Source organism: Trichosurus vulpecula, chromosome 8 (genome assembly GCF_011100635.1).
Source record: "Trichosurus vulpecula isolate mTriVul1 chromosome 8, mTriVul1.pri, whole genome shotgun sequence".
NCBI classification, from domain to species: Eukaryota; Metazoa; Chordata; class Mammalia; order Diprotodontia; family Phalangeridae; genus Trichosurus; species Trichosurus vulpecula.
Genome location: NC_050580.1, coordinates 82,573,991 through 82,598,993, shown reverse-complemented (window position 1 = coordinate 82,598,993; position 25,003 = coordinate 82,573,991). Strand labels below are relative to the sequence as shown.

General features: G+C 42.0%; 1 protein-coding gene across 1 annotated transcript in view; it reads right to left on the bottom strand.

The window, feature by feature from the left end:
- Nucleotides 1-22,396: 22,396 nt before the first annotated feature.
- Nucleotides 22,397-25,003, bottom strand: part of MYOF (myoferlin) — a 153,647-nt gene continuing 151,040 nt past the window's right edge. The window contains exon 54 of the mRNA XM_036735055.1: nucleotides 22,397-23,639. Coding sequence (XP_036590950.1) covers nucleotides 23,598-23,639 — 42 coding nt within the window. The 3' untranslated portion in view covers nucleotides 22,397-23,597. The remainder of the gene's footprint in view (nucleotides 23,640-25,003) is intronic.

Genomic DNA, 25,003 nt, shown 5'->3' with positions numbered 1-25,003 from the left:
CTCAGTTTCCTCACCTGTCAAATGGGGATAATAATAGGACCTACCCTAGAAGGTTATTGGGTTATTGTGAGGATCAAAGGAGATAATCCAGGTTAATAGTCTGTGAGACTTCAAATATTATGTTGATACTGGTCGTTCTTGTTGGAAATTTTAGATTTTGAACAAGAGGCTGGCCAGTTCACCCTCTGCTCGGGAGAGAAGCCAAGCTCACAACTGGCCTAACCAGGCAGCAGAGCTGGGGATGCAGGCCCTGCCCCTCTCGAAGGCAGGTCTCTTTCCAGCGTACCTGGTGGTCCACTTCCTTAGGGCTATTGAAGGGCTGAGAACAAGGGGTTCAGGTGAAGACAATTACAACTATTAATGCTTTCCTGGAAAAAAGAAATAGAACAAAGCAACCTTCTGGGATGAATGAGTCCTGGCGGTTCCTAGGTTCTGGGAAGGCAGTTTGCTCTTAAGGAGTTGTCCAATAGCAGCAGGCCTGGGGGCACTTAGCCCTTCCATTCTCATTCTCCTGTGAGCTAGGAAGGGGAGGAGGCTAGAATAGCATCATGGAAACAAGGGCCTCCCTGGGACTTGGCTTATACTTGGTCCTCAGTATCACAGGCTAGAATTTTTAGGAATTTCAAAGGAAGCTTTGAGATCCTGTAGTCCAATCCCTTCCATTTCAGAGGAGTAAACCAAGGGGGAGAGAGAGAGGGAGAGGGAGAGATAGATAGATAGATAGATAGATAGATAGATAGATAGATAGACACAAAGAGAGACAGAGAGAGGGAGACATACACACAGAGATACAGAGACAGAAACAGAGAGAGAAGACAGAGATAGAGAAACAGAGAGACATAGAGACACAGAGACAGAGAGAAGAGAGAAAAGAGAGAGGTGAGAGAGAGAGAGAGAGAGAGAGGGAAGGAGGAAGAGGGAAAGGGAGAGGGAGAAGGAGAGGAAGAAGGAGAGATAGATGGATAGATAGATAGATAGATAGATAGATAGACAGACCGATATAGAGACAGAGAGACAGAGAGAGACATACACACAGAGACACAGAGACAGAGAGAGAGAAGAGAGAAAAAGAGAGAGAAGACAGACAGAGATACAGAGACAGAGAGAAAAGAGAGAGGGGAGAGAGACAGAGAGAGACAGAGACAGAGACAGAGAGAGACAGAGAGAGACAGAGACAGAGAGGCACACACACACACACACACACACACACAGAAAGAGAAAGAGAGGGAGAGAGAAAGAGAGAGGGAGAGAGAGAGAGGGAGGGAGGGAGAGGGAAAGGGAGAGGGAGAAGGAGAGGGAGAGGGAGAGGGAGAGATAGATGGATAGATAGATAGACTGATATAGAGACAGAGAGACAGAGAGAGACATACACACAGAGACACAGAGACAGAGAGAGAGAAGAGAGAAAAAGAGAGAGAAGACAGAGACACAGAGACAGAGAGAACAGAGAAAAGAGAGAGGGGAGAGAGACAGAGACAGAGAGGCACACACACACACACACAAAGAGAAAGAGAGAGAGAGAGAGACAGAGAGAGACAGAGAGAGAGAGAGAGAGACAGAGAGACAGAGAGACAGAGAGAGAGTGAAAGTTATTTGACCAATACCAAACCACGGGTTACTGAGATAATCAGAACTAGAACTCAAGCCTCCTTACCTTCACACTGCACCACATCAAGCTGCCCCCTTGAACAAAGTCAATGCCTCATTGTTTCAGTCAGTCAGCAAGCACTTTTTAGGTCCTTATTATGTGCTAGGCACCATTGCCAAGCCCTGGGAATAAGAAGAAAGGTAAAAATAGTTCTTGCCTTCAAGAAGCTCACATTCAAATGGGGGAGACAACATCTAAATAAAAAGGTACATATAAGAAAAATATAGAGTATGTGTCAAGTACTGTGTTAGCCTTTGGCACAAAGACGAAAAAAAGAAACAGCCCCTTCCCTCATAAAGGGGTCTGAGTTCTAGTCCAGATTCTCTTACTGTCATTTACCATCTCTAAACCACATTTTATCTATCTGTAAAATGGAAGAGTTGGACAGGATAATAGCCAGCATTTATAGAGAGTCTTAAGGTTTGCAAAGCATTTTACAAATATGATCTCATTGGATCCTCGTAACAACCCTGGGAGGTAGGTGCTATTATTATCCCCATTTTACAGCTGAGGAAACTGAGGCAGGCAGGTTAAGTGGCTTGCTCAAGGTCACACAGCTAGTAAAGGTTTGGAGATGGATTTTAACTCAAGACTTCCCGTGATCTATCCACTGTGACACCTGGATGCCTGGATGATTTCTAAAGGTGCTTCCAGTGCAAATTTTACAAAATGACTTGAAAACCTTGGTAGTGACATCCCACCACTACCTTTGAACCTCATCCATCCCTTTTTAAACTCACAAAAATTATTTCCAGCCAACAATGCACCCTCACACAAAATTTTCTCAAAATGAACATTGGTAAAACTTGAGAATGCTAAGATTAATGTGTCAGGGAATGGGGATAAAGACAAGAAGGAACAAAAAGAATCCTAAAATGGAAGGGATGATTCTGACAGTGGAAAGGAAGATAAATTAATATTAAAGAACAAAAAGTTGAGGGGGAAAAACCAGCAAGAAAACTTTTTTTTAACCAAAAAGAGACCTTTCTATAAAGCTTAAAATAAACAGTTTGCTTTGGGAAACTGATCTACGTATTGGACATATTGAGACAGGGGTAAGAAAAATTGAGATCCTCATCACGTACCTTTTGAGCTTGCAAGGATCTTAGAGGCACCATGGCACCAATAGGGAAAGTGTCTTGTCCACCATTTCTACCACTAAGAAGAAACATAACCAGGACCAGCAATGAAGTCCCCTGATCCCTGGGCCACAGGACATCCCCCTGTCTCCTGCCTTGTTCAGGATTTAACATATTGGTTCTTCATTGTCTGGGCCCTACCTTTGTTTTCCCTTCTCTCTGCATAAATAATTTAATTGAATAGAGTAAATTGTTCAATCCGAGCTAGAACAGGATGGTCTCATTTCACTGAGTTTAGATAGACATTGTAAGGACTACTCTTGAAGTTTGAGAGTCACAGTCATTTATGCTTCTCTCTTTCCTCATTGGAGGAAAAATCAGACCTAAAAATATCATGGTGGATTTCAGAGCAAATCCCTGCCATTCCATTCCATTTCTGTGCCAGTGAAAACAACAAGGTAGCAATAACATAAAGAAAAGGTATGCTAAGCTTGCCATGTTTCTAAAGGTTGGGTTAATGGTACTGAGGAAACAGAATAGATAATAAAAATAGTTTAGAGGCCAAGGCTATTATCTATCAATTAGAATACAATATGCTTATGTCTAGAGGGTGCAGCACAGAATTCAGTTATGAGATAAACTTAGCACCATTTTGTGGCTAAGATATGGCACCATCTGCCCTGCTCATATGTCTATAGGCCTGCCCTGGTGGGTGTCTGGCTAGATTGGAAAATTTCCTAATGACCCCTATCTTAGGCATGTTCCTGACATGGAAAGACCAGGCCAACATGGTGCCCTAGAATCATGGATATTTAGAACTGGAAGGGTTTTCAAAGATTTTCTAATACAACTGCCCATTTTACAGAAGAGGAAATCAAGGAACTGAGAGGTGAAGCATCTTTTGTCCACACGGTTATGTGGTCAGGCAGTTGGTCGATAAATATTTCTGAAGCTGTGTTCTAAGCAATAGGGACGTATAGAAAGAATTTAAAAGAACAGTCACTGCCCTCAAGGAGCATACGCTCTAATGGAGGAGACCACGTGTAAATGACTGGTTACATGTAAGATAAATACAGAGTAGATGGAAGGGAATCTAAAAGAGGAGGCACAGGCAAGTGGAGAGACTGGGAAGGCCTTCTACAGATTAGCCGATGTTAGTCTTGAACAAAGCTGGGAAACGAGGAGGTGCAGTTGAGGAAGAAGACCATTCCAGACATAGTGAAAAGGAGATGGAGCGTTGTATGTTAGGAGCCACAAGTAGGTCAGTATTGCTAGATAATGATAGCTAATATAAATATAGCTATACACACACACACACACACACACACACACACACACACACATATATAGCTATATAAATATAGCACCTACTATGTGCTGGGCACTGTGTTAAGTGCTTTACAATTCTTATCTCATTTGGTCATCTCTGTCTGAGGCAGAGAGAGGTTACTTGACTGGTCCAGGGTCACCCAGCTAGATGTGTCTGAGGCTGGATTTGAACTCAGATCTTCCTGATTCTAGGCCCATGCTCTATCTACTGTACCACTTGGCTGCCTAGTAGAGTGCATGGAGGGTAGGAAATAAAGTGTGAGAAGACTGAAAATGTCAGAAGGGACCAGGTTTAAAAAGCTTTAATTGCCAAGCAGAGGGGTTTATATTTGACTCTGTAGGGGATGAGGAGGGGGAGAGACGGTGACATGACCAGACCTGCACTTTAGAAAAATAACCTCAGGAGTTGAGCAGAGGATGGATTGGAGTCAGGGGAGACAAGCCAGGGAGACCAATTAGAAGTCTATTTTGATAGTCCAGGAAAGAGTGGATGAGAGCCTGAACTTGGGTAATGAGTGTGTGAACAGAGACATGGATAAGAAATGGTCATAAGGTAGACATGACGAGATTTAGCTATAGTTTGGATATAGGAGGTAAGGGTGAGTCAAAAGTCACGGATGACACTGAGGCTGTGAGCCTGGGTAACCAGAAGGCTGAGAGTGCTCATGACAATAATAAAGGAAGGAAGAAGGGAGGGGACAGATGGGAATACTGTGTGGCAGAACCAAGAAGACAAGTTGTCTTCTGATTCCCAAGGGCAGCGTTCTTTCCACTACACTGTCCTTCTTCCAAGAGCATGTATCTTAGGATCCTATTTGTGCCTTTGTTATGTAGGGGATCCCACTTTTTTATTTAAGGCTCTCTACCTTCATGAGAACTGCCATTTCCTGAAAATATTTATTGAGGGTAGCTTCTGAGGGGGCGGGGGGGAAAGACAGCACCAGAATGGTGGAAGGCATAGGGTGATGCCATATGAAGATTGGTTAAAGATTCTGGGGTTGTTATACCTGGAGAATGGAAGATTGAGGAAGAATACGGTAGCTGTCAAGTAGAAGGAGAGTAGGATTCATTATACAAGATGGAAGTACTGAGGATAATGGGTAGAAGTTATAGGAGGCTAACTGAGGCTTGATGCAAGAAGGACTTCCTAACATACTTAAGAGGCAAGAATGTGCTGGAGCCAGGCTGTACCTGCTCCCAAGAGCCTGATGGTTCAGTGAGTGCAGTCATTTATACTTCAGAAATCAACACATGCTTTAGATTAGAGCTTGATTTATTATTCTGATGATTGTCTAGACTTAAGGAAGGGATGGAGAAAATGTTAATAATGCAGATTAAACTTTAAAATGTGTGTGGCTCAATGGATAGAGTGCTGGGTTTAAAGTAGGGAAGACCTGAGTTCAAATCCAGTCTCAGACACTCACGAGCTGTATGTGCTTGGGCAAGTCACTTAGCCTCTGTTCACCTTAATCCACTGGAGAAGGAAATGGCAAACCACATGAAAGCCCCATACAGGGTCATAAAGAGTCAGACATGACTGAAGAACAATGCATTTTTGGAGAACTGGTTGTTAAACATTTACCAGCACACTCCTGATCGGACCTATCCAAAAATGGATTGTGTTGCTCTGGAATGTATTGTTACCATTGAAGATCTTCCAGCAATGGTTGGAGACTCTTCTTTCAAGTGCAGATTCCAATTCAAGATTCTCTGATCTTATAAAACTGAATGTAGGGTTCAACAAGTATTTTCCCTGGAGTGTTTTAGCCCTTCCCTAAATCATTCAGATAATTGGGAAATGACACTTGCCCAGCTGACTCAAAGAGTGGTTAGGGTCATTACTTTAGAATGTTCCTAGAGTTGGCCACCATGTTTCTTGACTTAGCAGAATCCCCCCACTTCTCCCATGGAGCAGTTAAAGTAGCAATCTCTTTTACACTGGTACCTTGGGGTTACTTTAGATAATTTAGGAAGAAGGAGGAGGAGGAGGAGGAGGAGGAAGAGAAACTCTAATATTTATATAGTGCTTTGAAGTTTGTAATGTGTTTTACAAATATTAGTAATAACTTGATTTGGCAATGCTCTTTCCAGAGATCTGGATATCAAAGGAAGATGTAGGACATGACAGGACCCTGGTGGTATTTTAGGGATATCCCTTGAGCTTTAGCATAATGGAAGAGGTTCTCTAAAATGCTCTCACTGAGGGCATTTGGTGATTCTCTTCTCTTGGCCTCCCCAGCTAAGCAAACAGTAGAAGGTCTGGTTGGTATCGCAAATCAAGCCTCTCTGGACCCTCTAGATGAACTAATAAGCTGGTATGAGGCCCATCATTGTGTTGTAGCCTCATTCCATTTGGATGGGATGCTAGTTGTCTTAGGCTGTGTGTGTGGCCTTTGTACAATTGTGGGTGGAGGGGGTGGTCTAGAGCTATGATTTCACTGGTGTAGGGAACTTCCCTATAAGGAAACTCCCCCTGCCAGTACAGACGAGCAATTGTTCCATAACTTTTATAGAGCTTCCTGGGGGCAGTGAGAGGTTAAGTGACTTGGCCAGAGTCACATAACTACTACTAGAAACAGCTTTCTATCTACCCCAGCAGGATCGCTGAACCCTGTCCTCAGGATGACAAAATTTTAAAAAGTAAATTAAAATACAAAAACTAAAATACCCAAATCGTATTTCCAGACTAGGGTACATTCACCAGACATCCCCCAATCCCCACAACACACACCATTCTGTTATTACATCTAATCAGCTCCATTATCTCATCTTTGTATTTGCATCTCTAGCACCCAGCATAGTGGTTGACATATGGCACCTATTTAATAAATTCTTGTTGGTCAATTAATTGATTAATAATAACCCACACAGCTGAATACTGTTATTCCTGTCATAGCATTGAGCATCTGAGTGGCCTGACACTCATACTAGAAATGTTTAAGCAGAAACTCGATGATCACTTGGCAGATTTTGCAAGATCCTTTCCAACTCTGAGATTATGTGACCCAAGTCACTGTTCTTTTCATGGTGAACACTCCCAATTATGCAGCTTTATTACAATTTCTAATGGGGTCAGGTTGGGTGGCCAGAAATGTGATTTCATCAGGGTGACGGGGAATGCCATAGTGGAAACTCCATCCCCAGATGCTGACCATCCATAATGGATAGTCATAAGAGGGCTTCCTGGAGTTGGGAGAGGTTGTGGCTTGCCCTGGGTCACACAACTAATGTGTGTCAGTAACAGGATGTGAAGCTAGGTTTTCCCTGCTCTAAGCCTGACCCTGCCTCTTATCTATTTGAAGGTGCTACTGACAATTTTATTGTCCAGGCTGGTTTCCAACAGTCTGTGACTTCTCCTTGTTTCAGGTGATGACACACACTTATGCCCAGAGAGAAGACTCTGGGGCTGAAAGGAAGAATTAAAAAGTACCATGGATAGAGCAACGGAGGCCATTAAGATGGAGAGGGGGGGAAGTAGAGGGAGGGACACTCCTATTGTCGTATGTCCCTATCAGATCTTCTCCATGAAAGGCTCTGCTTTCTTTAAAGAGATAACCACCCCTCTGCTTAGTCTTTCTATTACCCCTCAGTATAATTTGGAGATTTAGAGAACCTTTGAAAACAACCTTTACTGCCTCCCATAAGAATCGTTTCAGTAATTCGAAAATGAACTTTCCAGGTCTATTGTAGGTATTTTTCCAGGACCTCAAATCAATTGTCTCTGTTTCTTCCTGCTTTAATGGCATCTGCAAGTAGGTGTGACATTTCTCGAAGGGTTTCAAGTCAGAATGGGCTAGCCACAAAGCTACCTCCCTGAGGGCTACTGTAAACAGGTAATCCAACCTCCTCCTTTTTTCCTCCTTCCCCTTTCCCCCTCCTCTCTGCTATTCATTCTCTTACCCAGCTGGTCTTTAAAGAACCGGGAAGAATGCACAGGATGCTCATTCTTTAGAAGGTTGACCCAATGAAAAGGGAGCTCGGGATAGGCTAATGGGCTGCCAGAATCACATTCAATCAGCGTTGGCCCCACTTGGGATGTTTTTATTTAACTTAAACCAAACACCAAACCTAGGATATCAGAGCTAGGAGAATCTCAGACATTCATCTCCTGGCATTTTACAGAACAGAAAGAAAACTGAGGTCTTGAGCATAATAGGGATAGGAACTGGATTATGGTTTCATTGGCATGGGAAACTCCCAGGTGAAGAAACTCCTTCTATCAATTCAGGTCAGCACCTCATATGGTTCTTTGTCATAGGATTACAAAAGAAACTATATTGAAAGGTAGTTATCAAAATATTTTTGAAAGAAGTTCATAAATTCTAAGTTAAGAACTCTTCTAGAGTTGTTCAGAGACCTGACAGGTTAAGTAGTCATGGCCAGTATTTATCAGAGGCCAGACCTGAACCCATGTCTTCTTGCCTTGAAGGGAGGCTTTCTATCCACTGACTGTGCCCAGACAAGAGATGTGACTTGGTCAAGGACAGAGACAGGAGGTCTCCTGGGCCCCAGTCCCACAGTCCCATGCTCTTCTCACTATTTCCTGGCTGCAGTGGGTCTTAGACATCACTGAGTCCAACCCAGTCAAGCATGGTAATTATCAGGTGAGTAGGATCAATATGGGTTGCCAGTTTGGATCATTCAAGACCCTTAGTGAATTTTCAGCATCAATACTAGAATTGGGTTTGGAAGCCTGGGCTATTAGGTTTGGAAGCTTGGATTATTAGAGTTGATTGTCTATGCTCAGTGGAGTGGGAGGTAAAAGAGCATCTCCACTTGTTCTGTGAAGATATAGCCAGCAGGTCAGCTACATAACACAGGACCAGATGAATGGCTTCAGGGAGAGCTTCACGGCCTGCAGAAGGCATTCACAGAATCTTAGAGCTAGGAAGGAGTGTGAGATGGGCACTCTACCCTCCCCACCTAGTGCTCAGTATCCCAGATAACTAGCCCACAGACCCAGAGTTTGGTGAGTCACTCTCACTTCCGGTGAATTTCAGGGGTCACATTTACTGTTTTAGCTAATTGTTTCTTTAATTAAGCTAAAGTTTATTTTCATTCTAACAGAGACCTCTTTCATATGGAAAACTGAGAAAACAAAAGATTGAATTGGGAGGGATAAAGCCCAGGAAAATCCGCATGAAAAAAAGTCTTGGGTTTAGCTCTCACCTTTGAAAACAGAGTGCTTTGTGGGTCTGCTTTCTCGTATTATGATGTATTTAAGTTAATTTGACCGGTGGGAGGGCTTAGTTATTCAAATGCTTTAATGGGATTTAACCTGGTTACTCTCTGGGCTGGGGCTGGATCGGAGTGGGTTGGATAGGGTTCTCCTTTCTTTAAGGAAAATATCCCCACACTTGTGCTGGCCAAAGTAATTAAGTAATTAGCAAAGGCATTTGTCAAAATGCCCAGTGGGACTGGATGAATGACAGCTGAGGGAATGGGGAGAAGCTGGCCCGGAGCCCTTCTTCCCTGGGATGGGATTGTGCCAGACCTGGAAGCTTGCATGGAAATGTCAGTTTGAGACTTCAGAACCCTAACTCAACCTTTGGGGTTCAAGTTCATTTTATTTTGGCAAAACCTACATTCCCATTTCTAAAGAAATAGCTTTGAAAGATTTTGGGGACATCAAAAAGATGACATTAGTTAGTAAAGGAGAAACACATGGGGTCACTTTCCCTTTAACAAGATTTGAAAAGGTAAGGAGAGAGATTTCCATAATGGAAAGTAGGAGTCAAAGTTTAAAGAGGAGCCTTAGAGATTATCGAGTCTGAGCCCCTCGTTTTTACAGATGAGGAAACTGAGGCCCAGAGATGTTGAATGACTTGTCCAGCATCAGTCACGGTTAGTAACCGAGCTGAGATTCAAACCCACGGCCTAGATTCACCGCTGATTTCCTTACCTAACAGTGAAGTACAGAATGAATTAGAGCCAGGAGAGAAAGGATGGAGAGAGTGGAATTACCCTCTTATTCAGGGGACAGAAGGAGCCAGAGCAGGAGCCAACAAAGCAAATAAAAGAGAAATGTCTAGAAAGGTAGGAGAACTGTGAGAGTAAAGTGCTATGAAAACCAAAATAGTTTCAAGGTGGAGGGGATGGAGATGTGTCTATCCAACCCTGGTCTTTTTCCAAGCTCCACTATTACCGAATGCTGATGGACATTTCCACCTGTGTGTCCTATCTGAAACTCCAGCTGGCCAAAAATAGAACTTATAATTTTTTCCCCTTAAGCCTATCCTTCTTTTGTTCCTTTCTTCTTCTTCGTGTTCTTGTTCTTGTTGTTGTTGTTGTTCTTCTTCTTCTTCTGGTCCTTCTTGTTGTTCTTGTTGTTGTTGTTACTGTTGTTCTTCTTCTTCTTGTCCTTCTTCTTCTTGTTGTTGTTGTTCTTCTTCTTCTTCTCCTTCTCTTTCTCCTTCTCCTTGTTCTTGTTCTTGTTCTTCTTGTTCTTGTTCTTGTTCTTCTTGTTCTTGTTCTTCTTGTTCTTCTTGTTCTTGTTCTTGTTCTTGTTCTTCTTCTTCTTCTCCTCCTCCTCCTCCTTCTCCTCCTCCTTCTCCTCCTCCTCCTCCTCCTCCTCCTCCTCCTCCTCCTCCTTCTCCTCCTCCTCCTCCTCCTCCTCCTCCTCTTCTTCTTCTTCTTCTTCTTCTTCTTCTTCTTCTTCTTCTTCTTCTTCTTCTTCTTCTTCTTCTTCTTCTTCTTCTTCTTCTTCTTCTTCTTCCAGTCTCTTGAGTCCATAATCTTAGCCTTATCCTTGCCTGACTCTTCCCTCCCCCTCGCCCCACCACATCTAATCCGTTGAAAGATTTTGTCATTTCTACCTCTACAACACCTTTCACACCTGATCCCTTCTCACTACTTGTGTGGTTACCCCCACTAACTTCCTGATTAGTCTCTCTCCCTCAAGCCTGTTCCCTCTTCAATCTATCCTCTACATAGCTACCAAAGTAAGCATAGGTTTGACCATGTCACTCCCCTCCTCCATATACTCCGCTGGCTCCCTATTGCCTCTGAAATAAAATAGAAATGCCTGTTTGGCATTTAAAACCTTTCACACTCTGGATTTTCTTTTCCTTACTCTACAGTCCAGACCAACTGGCCTTCTTGTACATGGTACTTCATCTCCATTCCAACCTTGGCAATGTCTATCCCCTATGCCTGGAATTACCTCTAATGCTAGGAATCCCTTGTCTCCTTCAAAATTAGCTCCATTGGCACCATTTTCCTAGTGAAGTCTTTCTTGATTTCTTCCTAGCTATTTATGTGTCCCTGGCCAAAACCATTTTGTATTTATTTTATATCAATTTTCTATATACTTGTATATGCACAAGTTATGTCCTTCAATAAAATGTAAACTCCTTGAGAGCAGGGACTATTTTATTTTTAGCTCTGTATTCCCAGTACCTGGCATATAGTAGCCACTTCCTTCCTTGCTGAACAACAGTGTTGTATATTACAAAGAGATTTAGTGAGAGAGAAAGAATCCTGGTGAAAAGGCTAATGGATTTAGTGATTGGGAGGTCACTGGTAACTTGAAAAGGGTTGTTGCCCTTTTTTGATGGGGAGGGGATAGAAGCCAGATTCCATAGTATTCACAGATGAGTGGGGGCAAGAAAAAAGAGGCAAAATTAGTCTTACAGAATTTGGTGGTAAAAGGGAACAAAGAAATAGGGTGATAGTTCAAGGGGGTAGTGTAAAATACATTCAACTCGGTGTTCAGAAAGCCTGGGTTCAAGTACCAGGTCTTCCATATACTACTGATGGGGACTTTGAGTAATCAAGTAGGCCTTTCTGTGCCTTGGTTTCCTTATCTGTAAAAATAAGGATAATTCATACCTCAGAAGATAGCTATAAGGATCAAGTGAGATAATATATGAGAAAGGACTTTGTCAACTCTAAAGCATCGTGTGCTTGAAAGACATTATTATTATTATAGGAAAAGCAGGGTCAAAGCAATATCTTTTTGGTATAGGAGAAATCTCTGCATGTTTGTCAGCAGAAGATGAGGAGAAATTGAAGATCTGAGAGGAAGGAATAATTGAAGGAATGAGGCTGAGGAGGCCATGGAAGAGGATATATTGTAGTTTGCTTTGGAAAAGAGCAGAATGGCATCCTCTGGGATAGGAAAGAAGGAAGAAAAGAGAGGCTACATGGATAGATGTCTTCTATGATGAAAAGAAAGGGGGTGGAAGAAAGCTGTGCATTGTAGAAATAACTGTCATAGGTGCCAGGGTAGGCACAGAGTCAAGGGAAGCGAATGGACTGATAATGTCGACAGGTCTAGCTCTGGGGGAAGACGCATATATACTATGGATGATAGGGTGGATGATGGTAATGGGGAGGTAAAAAGTGTGGCACAAACAGTTGGTATGAACTTCAAAAGAGGAAAAATGGAGTAATGGTGGTGAATCAGGGTTCTGAAAGTAGTAGGGTGAAGAGTCAAGAAAAGATTGACTTAGTGAGATGAAGAGAGTAAGAGAAGGTAAGATCTCCCAAGGATAAGGCACTAGGGACATAAGCATCAACTAGAGAAATCCAGATTTCCCAGACATCTCTTAGGCATCATACTAGAGAGGTGATATGTTATCTACTCTTCAAGAAGGTAGAACCCACAAGGTCTGTTACTAGGGGGTATGCGATTTAATAGAGAGATAACATTCAAGGTGAAGAATACACCATGGCTTTTTTCAAACAGGGCGATGTGTTATACTGGAAAGACCAATGGATTTAGAATCAGATGACTTGGCTTCGCCAAGTTAACAAGACTGATATTAGTCAACAAGCACTTATTAAATGCCTATTATGTATCAGGCACGATGCTAAGGCTAAGGATACAAAGAGAGGAAAAACCAGTCCATTAAAGAGCTTGTGTTAGATTGGAAAAAGAGAAATGCAAATGACTAAGTACAAACAAAAAACACACAGGATAAATTGGAGGTAATTGAAGATGGAAGGCTCTGGCAGTCAGATGGAATGGGACAGACTTCTTGTAGAGGTAGGATTTTAGCTGAGATTTGAAGGAAGCCTGAAAAGCCAGGAAGCAGAGATGAAAGGGAGAGCATTCCAGGAATGAGCAACAGGCTGTGAAAATGCCCAGAATCTGGAGATAGAGTGTCTTGCGCAAGGAACAGTAAGGAAGTCAGTGTCACTGAACTGAAGATTTGGGGACAGGGAGAGGGTGGGTATAAGGTATAAGAAGACTGAAAAGGTAGAAGAGAGGCAGGTTATGAAGCTCTTAACACCCCAGATTTCACAGCACACTTGGTGAAATTTGCCATGGCACACCCTTTGAGAGTCACTGGATTCAAATTTCTAAGACCCCTTCCAACTTCATGATCATGATATGTAAAGTGGATAATTCTTCTTAGTTTAGTGTCCATCTGATCTGGGCATCTTACCTTTCTAAGGCTTTTTATCTAGGTAGCTATCTAGCCTAAGGGTGGGGAAAGTATGGCCTCAAGGCCATAGGTGGCCCTCTAGGTCCTCAAGTGAGGCCCTTCAACTGAATCCAAACTTCATAGAACAAATCTCCTTAATAAAAGAATTTATTTTTGGTTGAGGTCAAAAGGCTATACCCAAGGACCTAGAAGCCCACATGTGGCCACAAGGCCACAGGTTCCCCACCCCTGATCTAACCTATCTCCTGCTAGGGAGATCCATTTATTGGGCTTACTCTCATGGTTTACCATTAGTTATCATAATACACTGAATCAAGTAATATTATATATTAGAGTGCTATGTGTTTGTCCTCCTGTTAAACCATAAGCTAGGAACTGTGTCTTATCTAAACTTTGCATCTCCTCCAGTGCCTATTATAGGACTCTATAGATAAGAGATGCTTAACATGTGTTTGCTAAATGAATAAAATATTTCCTTCCCTAAGTGCAGCAGTTCTCTTTGGTGATTGCCTCTAGTTCCTTGGTCAGTCACACCATCTGGCCTACGGATTTGGCTCCTTTTGGCACCTGCAATCCCTGAGTTTATAATATCACTGTAATAGGAATTTTCAAAAATTTCTTCTTTTTCATTTCCTTTTAATTGAGCATCTCCTTAGTGCCTGGCACAGTTTTCAGTGCCAGAGGGGACACAAAGGTATGGAAGACATAGTCCCAGTCTCTTATCTGATGCCCACTGGCACCAGTTTTAATACATGGAAAACAAGGCAGAAAAGTGTCCAGAACCTAACATTTTGAAAGTCACTGAACAAATCTAGATTTTAGTGTCTTCTGATGTTGCTCCTAGAGCAAGGGTGTTAATACTATTTAATGATAACAGTGTCAATCCATGTTTATTTAGGGCTTTGTGGCAAAATAAATTTTTTTGTCCAGTCCTTCCAATAACTTTGTGAGGTAGGTGCAATTTTTATCCCCATTATACAAATGAGTAAATTGAGAACCAGAGGGTTTAAGTAATTTTTCAACATCATATATGCAGCCTACTTTGCAAAGATGTTGGCCAAAGGGAAGAACATCTCTCCAAAGTGATACAGTGAAGTTTCAGTTCCCAAAGGACAAATTTCTGCACACCCCAAATGTTCACTTATATCACTAGCCCAAATATTTCAGGTGAAAATTTAATTCAGTTGTCTGTAGATTTTTTTCTGACTTTACAGAGGGAATGCTGCTTTAGATTTCTTTTGGGGTTCTAATTCATTCTAAATGTGGCTCAAATGTGCCTGCCTAGGTGCCTTTTGCTTGGGATGATCCTCAGATGGTTTGTCCATCCCTGTGAAAATATGAGGCTAAGGCTGACATCTAGTGGACAATCTCAGAAATGCACGTTCAGGTATAAGGGAGAGTAGGCCCCCTGGTCCTTTATTTTCACTACAGAACTTCAATTAAATTAAATTTTATGCTTAACCATGTAGAAAATAATTACCACTAAAAATGAAACAAGGTCAAATGAATGTATTTTTAGAGCAGGGGAGATCTGTGCCTGATTAGAATTTCTTGAGTTATAACAAATGAATGAATCAATTAGCCAGACACTGTGGAAGGGCTAAGGAACAGTCAGTCAGTGAACAAGCATTTATTTATTTTTAAAAAATATATATTTTATTTTTCCCCCCAATTACACGTTAGAATCATTTTTGACATTTTTTTTAAAAAATGTTTTGAGTTCTGAATTCTATCCCTCCCTCCCTTAGAGCTATCAGATACAGGTTTTACACATGCAATCGTGTAAAACATCCATATTAGTCATTTTGTACAAGAAGACTTGAATGAAAGAAAAAGAATAAAGAAAGAAAGAAAATGGATAAGAGCATGCTTCAGTCTGTATTCAAATAATATCAGTTCTTTCTCTGGAGGTGGATAGCATGCTTTATCATGAGTCCTTTGGGATTGTCTTGGATCATTGTATTGCTGAGAATAGCTAAGTCATTCACAGTTCTTCATCGCACATTGCTATTACTGTGTACAGTGTTCTCTTGGTTCTGTTCACTTCACTTTGCATCAGTTCATGTAAATCTTTCCAGGTTTTTCTGAAATCATGCTGACTTGAACAAGCATTTATTAAGCTTTTGCTATGTGTCAGGAAATGAATTAAATGCTGGCGATACAAAGAAAGGCAAAAAACAGCCCCCACCCTCAAGGAGCTCATGTTATATGCATGCATGTGTAATAAGAAAATACAGAACGATTTCAGGAAAACAAGGAGGCACTAACAGATGAGACAATCCAGACAGGCATCTTGCTTGAGGCAGTACTTGATCTGAGCACATCCCAAGAGGTAGACACGAGGAGAGAGTGCGTTTCACAAATGATGGACAGCAGGGGCAAACATGCAGAGCCAGGAGATAGGATGTCACATGAGAAGAACAGGAAGAAAGTCAATTTGGTTAGCATATAGAGTGCATGATAATGTACAATAAGCCTGGAAAGAGAAACTTTGGTTCAAAAAAATCAAGTACAGAATGAGAGGCATTACTAGACAACAGTGTGTGTGACCTGGGGTCTTTCATGGAGCAGAAGCTCGATATGAGTTAGTAATGTGGCATGTCAGCTAAAAAAAAAATAGTGTGATGTTAGGTCACATTGGTAAGGCATGATGCCCAGAACAAGGGATGTGAGAGTCCCATTGTACTCTGCCTTGGTCAGACTGTATCTGAGGCCTTGTGCTCCATTCTGGGCACTGCATTTTAAGAAGTACAGCGACAAGCTGGAGTGTATCCAGCGTATAACCAGGGTAGCTGGGGGACAAAAGACCATGCCACATGAGAATCAGATGACGAAACTGGGGATGTTTATCCTGGAGAAGAGAAGCCATGTGGGGAAAGAGTCACATAATTGTCAAATACTCCAAGGGCTGATGTAAATAAAGGGGGTAATTTTGGGTGGAGGGGTCGATTTGTTCTACTTAATTCCCAAAGTTGGGCCTAGGAACAATGGGAGGGTCATCGCATAGAGGCAGGTTTTGGCCCCATGCTAGGAGAATAATCTTGAAAACAATCAGAGCAGAAAGGCCTGTTTTGGGAGGCAGTTGTCCACTCCCCCTTCACTGAAGGTCTTTAAACCAAGGCTGAATGGACTCTTATCTGGATACTTTAGGCAGCATCCTTGGTTAGGTACAGGTTGAAGTAGATAACCTCTGGTCCCTTCTAGTTTCACTATTCATTATGCGAGACCTTGGATAGGTCACTTGAGCAATAGCAGCCTCCGTTTCCTTATCTACAAACTAGGGATGGTATTTCCTGCTTTACTTATTTCACTGGAATGTAACATTCAGAGGAGATAAAATATCTAAAATGCTTCGGAAAGTCCTATGTAAATCCAAGCAACGGCACCCGTTACCATCCTTTCCGCAGGTGGAGGACAACCCATTATTCAAAGGCCTAAGAGAACCAAATCCTTTGAATCAAAATGATTATTTGATTTAAGAGCCCCGAATGCAGGTATGACAGGGATATGTAATAAATTTCTAAACTTACTCTTTGCTCTCATTGTGGTCTTTTTTTAAATCTAATTTACCCTTAATAACTAACACTTATATAGCACCTGGGCAGCTGGGTGATGCACTGGATAGAGCCTGGAGTCAGGAAGACTCATCTTCATGAGTTCAAATCTGGCCTCAGACACTTACTGGCTGGGTGACCCTGGGCACAAGTCACTTAACCTTGTTTGCCTCAGTTTCCTCATCTGCAAAATAAGATGCAGAAGGAAATGGCAAACCAGTCTAGTATCTTTGCCCAGGAAACCCCAAAATGGGTCATGAAGAGTTGGATACAACCTGAAATAACTCAACAACAGCAAAAATATAACACTTACCATGTGCCAAGCACTCCGCTGAGCCCCCTACAGTCGCTATCACATTTGAGACCTGAGAGGTAGGTACTATTGTCATCCCCATTATAAATCTATGACAAAACTGAGGCAGGCAGAGATTAAGTGACTTGCCCAGTAAGTATGGCTAGTAAGTGTCTGAAGCTGAATTTGAACTCAGGTCTTCTTGACTTCAGACCGACCTCTCTGTCCACTCCACCAAATCCTCAAACTGCATCTCCCGGTTTATTTCCCTGACTCTGGCTTCACTTTCCTCTCTTCCTAGCCTTGTCCCCCTCTGATCTACCAGTCTCTGACTGCACTACTCCAGAATCCTAAGGCACTGGACTTGAAGTCAGGAAGATCTAGGTTCAAATTTTGCCTTGTGCATTTACTAATTGTGTGACCCTGGGCGAGTCACTTAGACCTCTCTGATCGTCAGTTTTCTCATCTGTAGAATAAGAGATTTGGACTCTCTGGCCTCTAAGTTCCCTTCTACCATTACCTCTATGGTCCCATGACCCTCTGCTAACCCTAACCAGATGCTGCTCACTGCCTGCTAATCCTCACCTGTGGGTGATCCTTACTGTCCAGGTTTCCGCTCCTATTCTCTGGTTGCTGAGCATTATCATTGAAGAAAGCCACAGATTGCAACCACTAACACATTTATGGCGTTTAATGACTTCCAGGCCCTTGCTGCTTATAACAACCCTATTCTATTCTTACGGACTCTCTACATCACCACCCTCAGGGACTATCCTGAATCACTTCTTCTCTCCTTAAATCCCAACCAAGAACCCCATACCCCCACCCTCCCATTATAGCAACTGACTTAGCCTCCTGCTTCACTGAGGAGACTGACGCCATCCCAAGAGGTTCCCTTCTCTATTCCTCAGAACACTGTTATCCACTCCCTCCTCCCCACCCAACCCCAGCAACAAAGAAAAAAAGGGGAAAAACAGGTCAGCAAGACAAACCAAACACATTGACTGTGGCTGACAACGCATGTAATAATCCACAGACTTAATCCCTCACCTCTGCAATGAAAAAAGGGAAGTGCGTTTTCTCGAGCTTAGTCATCACAATTATACAGCATTCAGTTTCAATTTATTGGTTTTTTCCACTTATGTGGTTGCAGTCATTGTTTATATTATTCTCTTGGTTCTATAGACTTCACAAGAACAGCAAGTTACATGTCTTCCCAAGTTTCCCTGAATTCTTCGTATTTGTCATATCTTATGGCAGAGTAATATTCTCTTTTCCTGTGTATACCACAACTTGTTCATCCTTCCCCCAGATGATGGGTGGGTATCTCCTTTGCTTCTTATTCTTTGCTATCACAAAAGGACCACTTCCCTCTAATGTATACCTTTCACTTCCTTGGCCTCAGAGATGCCACGCTCCTAGTCCTTCTGCCTAACAACTCTGATTTTGTCTCTTTCACTGACTCAGAAAGGGGGCATTACCCAAGAATTTATCCTTGGCTTTCTTCTCATTTCTTTCTATATTCTCTTCCTCTAAAATATTTTCACTTTTAGGACTTCAACAACCACTTCTAAGAAGATGACCCCCACATCTATGTCTCTATCCTTTATCTCTCTGATGAGCTCTAGACCCTTATCTCCATTTGGTCTTGGACATCTCCATCTGGGTGTCCTACTGGCACCTCTGACTCAGCATGCTTAGAACTGAGCTTAAACCCTCTAGTCTGTTCCTTCTGATTACTATTTCCATCAGTGGCACTATCATTTGCCTGGCCACCCATATAAAAAACCTTTGGATTTTGTTGTTATTTAGTTGTTTTTCAGTCATGTCTGACTCTTTGTGACCCCCGTTTGGAGTTTTCTTGCCAGAGATACTGGAGTGGTTTGTCATTTCCTCTCCAGCTCATTTTACAGATGAGGAAACTGAGGCCAACAGGGTTAAGTGACTTGCCCAGGATCACACAGCTGGTTAGTGTCTGAGGTCATATTTGAACTCAGGAAAAGAGGTCTTCCTGACTCCAGGCCTGGAACTCTATCTACTATGGCACCTAGCTGCCCCAACCTTTGGATTACTTCTTTTTCCTCTACTTCCTCTACTTCAACACCACCATCCATGTTATCTCTAACTGTTGACAACTCCACTTCTATAATATCTTTTACACATCTATCTAACCTTTCTATCTGACTGGTACCCTACTAGTACGGACTAATGAGTGTGAGAAAAGGGAACCCAGCCCTTGCTCTTATAAGAAGTCAGGCTCTTCCAGGACTGAAGTTAATAAGCATTTATTAAGTGCTTACTATGCGCTAGGCTCTGTTCTAAGTGCTGGAAATAAACAGAAAAGCATAGGCAGTCCTTGACCTCTAACATCTCATAATCTAATGGTTCAAATCACAAGCTTGGGTCTAGAACTGAGTGGAAAAGAGAGTGGCCACAGGACCCAAGCAGAAGTTCCTCAATGTTACAGTAGGATTTAGAACCAGAAAGAACGTGAGAAGTCATCTTGTTCATAGGTGTCACCTTCACAGCCTGCTGTCAATAGTGAAATTCCCAAGTACAATCCCCAAACTGGATTAAAATGTAATTCGGCAATGCTTAACAAGATAAACAAAAATACAGTACAACATAGATAATGTTAACTTGTGATTTTCTAAGTTAATATGCAGCCTGCAGGGATCCATTTCTGAGTATGGCATCACTCCTCTACTCTAATGACCTTAGGAGCCAATCTTGGCTGATGGGAAGCCATAACTTTGCTTGGCCCTTGGGTGAGTTCAGTGTTTGTAGTTTAAGCACATGTTCAAGTCAGTTTGGAGTCAAAGGACCTCTGTTCAAATATTGCGTTTGTCATTTAATATATATGTGACTTTGCCTAAGTTATTTAATGTTTTTGTGCTTCTGTTTCATCATCTGTAAAATGAGGACATTGGACTGCATGATCTCTAAGGTCCATTTTAGTTCTAAGCCTGTGATCCTAGGAAAATGCATCAACAGTTAAGGGGGAAAAAGCTTTACGATCAGAGGAGAGCAGAAGAAAGATGTAGAGTGTTGGTGGTATTGGAGGGAGAGAATGAATGACTGATGTGGTGTCTTTTAAAAGTTGATGGAGGGAATGTTTGTGACCTGGGACAAAGTGCTTCATTTCTCTGGACCTGAGCTTCCTCATCCATAAAGTGACTGGTTCGGCCTAGATTATTTCTCATGTCCTTAGAGATTCAGTGTTATTGGACATAGATAATTCTGTGGCTTTGAAATCTGCCAATAGATATCAGTTTCTTCTTTGGGAACCCTCCACTCTAATTCTCCCAGTGATTCTTTGGTATTATGCAAATGATTCTTGACTATTTCACTTAATTATACATTTTTATCTCATTTTTATTGATACCTTATGTTTTCATACACAATTCATTTCCCAATATATGCACTCTTCTTTCTCCCAGTCAGTCCCTCTTTGTAAAAAAGATTATATTTTATTTCATCTTGAAGCTCTGAGGAGAAGAGGATCTGTGTAAGTTTATACATAATTTAAGAGAAAAAAAAATCTTCCTGTCTGGTAGCAGGGACACATCACTGGCTTTGCATCTGACCTATAACCATAGAATATTAGAGCTGGAAAGGTCTTTATAATCATCGAGTCCAATCCCCTCATTTTGTGCATGAGGAAATTGGGGCACAGAGATTTGAACTGTGTTGTCCAAGGTCACACAGCTAATTAGTTACACAGCATTGACCACTTCCCAAGTAAGATTTTTTAGCACAACATTTTAATGGGAAATTGCATTAGAACCCCACCCTCCAAGGGAACCAAGGGAGCGATTAGAGGCAATTAACAGACACAGAGGGAGGGAACATGCCTGGGGATAAAAGGTGAGGTTCCAGCTGTGATCGGAAGAAGGGAACAAACAGAAGGCCCAGTAGAGGTTAAAGGGTTCACCGAGGTAACCGGGCCAGAGGGCGGGAGCTCAGCAGCAGTTCAGAGTGAGGTGGGGGTCAGAAGCCTTTGCATGGAATAAGACAAGGAAAGCCCCATGGAGGGAGAAGTACGAGCCATCAGTGAATGACAGTTTGTCTCATGCAAAATCTCTGCCTGAAGCCAAGTCCTTCTGTGTCATTTGGGGTGCTAGCCATGCCCCCTCCTTCCCCAGCTCCAGCCTCACTGCTTGCTGGAGACCTGGACACAATGCCTCCTAGCTGATTCTAATCTGCATTTTCTTTGTCTGTTCAGTTTAGAGCTATGGGTCATCAGAGATGGAGGGGGCCTTAGAAATCACCTAATCAAACCTTTCTTCCCACCAAGAAACTGTGGCCCAGATGGGATGAAGAAACTTATCCAAGGTCACATTGCTTTCAAGAGGCAGAGCTGAGCTTCTAATCTAGGACTCCTGACTCCCAGTACAGTACTCTTGGCACTACCCCTAGGGTGCCCATTCATTCATTCATTCATTTATTCATTCATTCATTCATTCATTTATTCTTTCACTCGTTTTATTTTTATTGCTTACCTAGAGGAAAATTCATTTGATTTGAAAAGGGTCTGATGTTACTGAAATTCTCTTTAGTGGTAGGTGCAGGTTTAGTCCAAATATGATGGTGGGATTGTGGTTGGGGATGTCCAATTTCATGTGAACATGTGGAAGCAGTATATCAACATGGATAAAGAATTGAAAAGAAGGTATTTTTTTTTTTAATGAAGATGAGATGAGTTTGAAGGTCAGAAAACATGAGAAAAATGATCTTTTTTCTAGAAAGTTATTTAATAACCATAACTCACATTTACATGGAATCACAAAATTTTAGAAATTGAAGAGATGCTGGCAGCCTTCTAGTCCAAAGCATATCTCCCAAAGAATCCTCCTTACAACACATCCAACAATTGTTCAAACTGGTCACTGCTGGGAGTTGTCGTTTACTTGTTTTTTCAGGCACATCCGACTCTTTGTCGCCCCTTCTTTGGGGGTTTTGTTGGCAGAGATACTGGAGTGGTTTGCCATTTCCTTCTCCAGCTCATTTTACAGATGAGAAAACTGAGCCAAACAAGGTTAAGCGACTTGCCCAGGGTCACACAGCTACTAAGTGTCTGAGGCCAGATTTGAACTCAGGAAAATGAGTCTTCCTGACTCTAGGCCTGGAACTCTATCCACTGTGCCACCTAGTTGCCCCACTTGTCTGTGCTTGGAAACAGACCTCTAGTGAGGAGTTCACTACCTCTTGGGGCAATCCATCCCTCTTGTGGAGACCATTCAGGATGTCAGAGTAGACAGAGAGCTAGCCTCAGAGTCTGGAAGCCCTGGACTTAAGTCTCCCCTTGGATACATACTTTATGCAACCCTAGGTATGTCACTTGACCTCTGAGGCAGGTGATAACCTGCACTGGTAGAGTACCTCCAATGTATGAATTCCCTACACTGAGGAGTTAAAGGTCTGGTCCAGCACTAGGAGTCAGGGTGGGGAAGGAGGAAGAAGAAATGGTGCTTTTAAAAAATGAATCTGGTGGTTCTGTGAAAGATGGAGTAGAGAGAAGAGTATGGCAGCAGGAAGCCAAGGCACTTACTGACAAATTTTCTGGGTCTCCTATCTAGAATAACCTGTTTTCAGCACCATGGTATTTATTCTCAGAATTAGGATCTATTCCTTTTAAAAGAAATGTTTACATCCAAAAAAAGGTAGTATTTTGCTCTCTGAAATTTCCAAGGGGAAACCCTCCCCCTGTCCCCCAATAACAATAACAATAGCTCACAAAGGTGAAACATTTATATTTGGTTTTCTTGTGGATGCTGGTCTGAGGACCACAAAGTTTATGCAGAGGACACAGAAGGAAGACAGTTTGGGCTAGGAATAAGAACATTGTTCTGGCTGCTTATCCTCATCATTCCTTACTGATGTCAAAGAAATAACAACTGTTTACAAGTCAAAAGGCTGTGGTTTCCAACTTGAGCTATAACCATTTTGGGACTACATGTGAAAAGTGACTATTACAGAAAAAATTTTTGTAATAAAAATGTGATTCTTTTAAAAAATAATGGAACCAGCCACCTGAGAGAGTTTTTTTTTTTATAAAAAATACAGTTCATAAAGTTGAAACAAAGGATTTGAACACTTGAAATAGCTATATGGTCAAATGATGTCTGGCGGTCAATGACTCCCATCTTTCATGATCCCATGAAGCTTAATGACCACATGGCAAATTTCTTGCTGGTTTCGTTTTAGTGGGCACAGAAGTGACCAGAGAACAAGTGTGCATTTGGTCCATGGTTCGAAGGCAGAGTACCCCATTGCAGGTGAGCATTAAAAAAGTCTTCCTTTTTATTTTGCATTTGGTCTCACGATCTTCATTGATAAATAGTTCTGGAATGAAAACAGAAACAAAAAAACCCCTAGAATATTGGAAACAGCAAAACTTGCAGCAAGTAGTTTATGATGTAAGCTATTTTAATATTCAAAAGATCTGTGATTTTGGCATCATGGGAAATTTCCATTCAGATAATTCCCTGTAATGACACAGATCGCAACAGTTTATGATTTAACAGCCTGATAAATTTGGGGGCATTATTAGAAGCAAAGGCAGTTAAATGAATTATCACAAAGCTGGTAAAGGTCACAAAGCTGGGAAGTGTCAAAGGTTGGATCTGAAGCTAGGTCATCCAGATTCTAAGCTCAGCCCTCCATCCACTATACCATAGCACCTTTACAGATTGCCTTAAATGGGTCATTAGCAGTCAGCATGGGCCAGACTGTAATGAAAGATTATAAGTAAATTGGAAGCTGTTAGACTGGATTATGAGACCATCACACTGGGAAACTGGAAAAAAATCTCAAGTTTTAGAAGGACATAAATATCCTTCTAAACAAAAAAAATCACATGCTCAATTCAAACATCTGTTGAAGATCTACTATGTGCAAGGTGCTATGGAAGGCACAAGGTTGCATAAGACAATAGTTTAGGTGCTTACAGTCTAGCAAGATCAGAAATATATACAGACATCTATGACACCAAGAAGTCTCTGATGGTGTCAGGTAAGTGGTACAAACTTACATCCTATGTAAAGGGAAAGAAGGAAGGAAGGAGGGAAGGATAGAGGGAGAGAAGGAAGAAAGAAAGGAGGGAATAAGCATTTATACAGTGCCTGTTATGTGTCAGACTTTGCTGTGCTAAGCACCTTACAAAATTATCTCATTTTATCAATTATCAACAATCCTGGAAGGTAGGTGCTATTATCATCCATCCTCATTTTATAGTTGAGGAAACTGAGACAGACAGTGGTTAAGTGATCTGCCCAGAATGACACAGCTAGTAAGTGTCTGGGGCCAGATTTGAACTCAGGTGTTCCTGACTCCAGGTCCAGTGCTCTAGATGCCTAGCTGCACCTAAAGGGAGGGAGAGAAGGAAGAAAGGAAGGAGAGAAGGAGAGAAGAAAGGAAGGAAGAAAGAAGGAGAGAAGGAAGGAAGGAAGGAGGGAAAGGAGAGAAGAAAGGAAGGATGGAAGGAGGGAAGAAGAGAAGAAAAGAAGGAAGGAAGAAAGGAAGGAGGGAAGGAGAGAAGGAAGGAAGGAAGGAGAGAAGGAGAGAAAAAAGGAAGGAAGAAAGGAATGAAGGAGAGAAGGAGAGAAGAAGGGAAGGAAGGAGGGAAAGGAGAGAAGAAAGGAAGAAAGGAAGGAAGAAAGGAAGGAAGGAAGAAAAAGAAGAATGGAAAAAGGGAGGGAGTTCTAAGA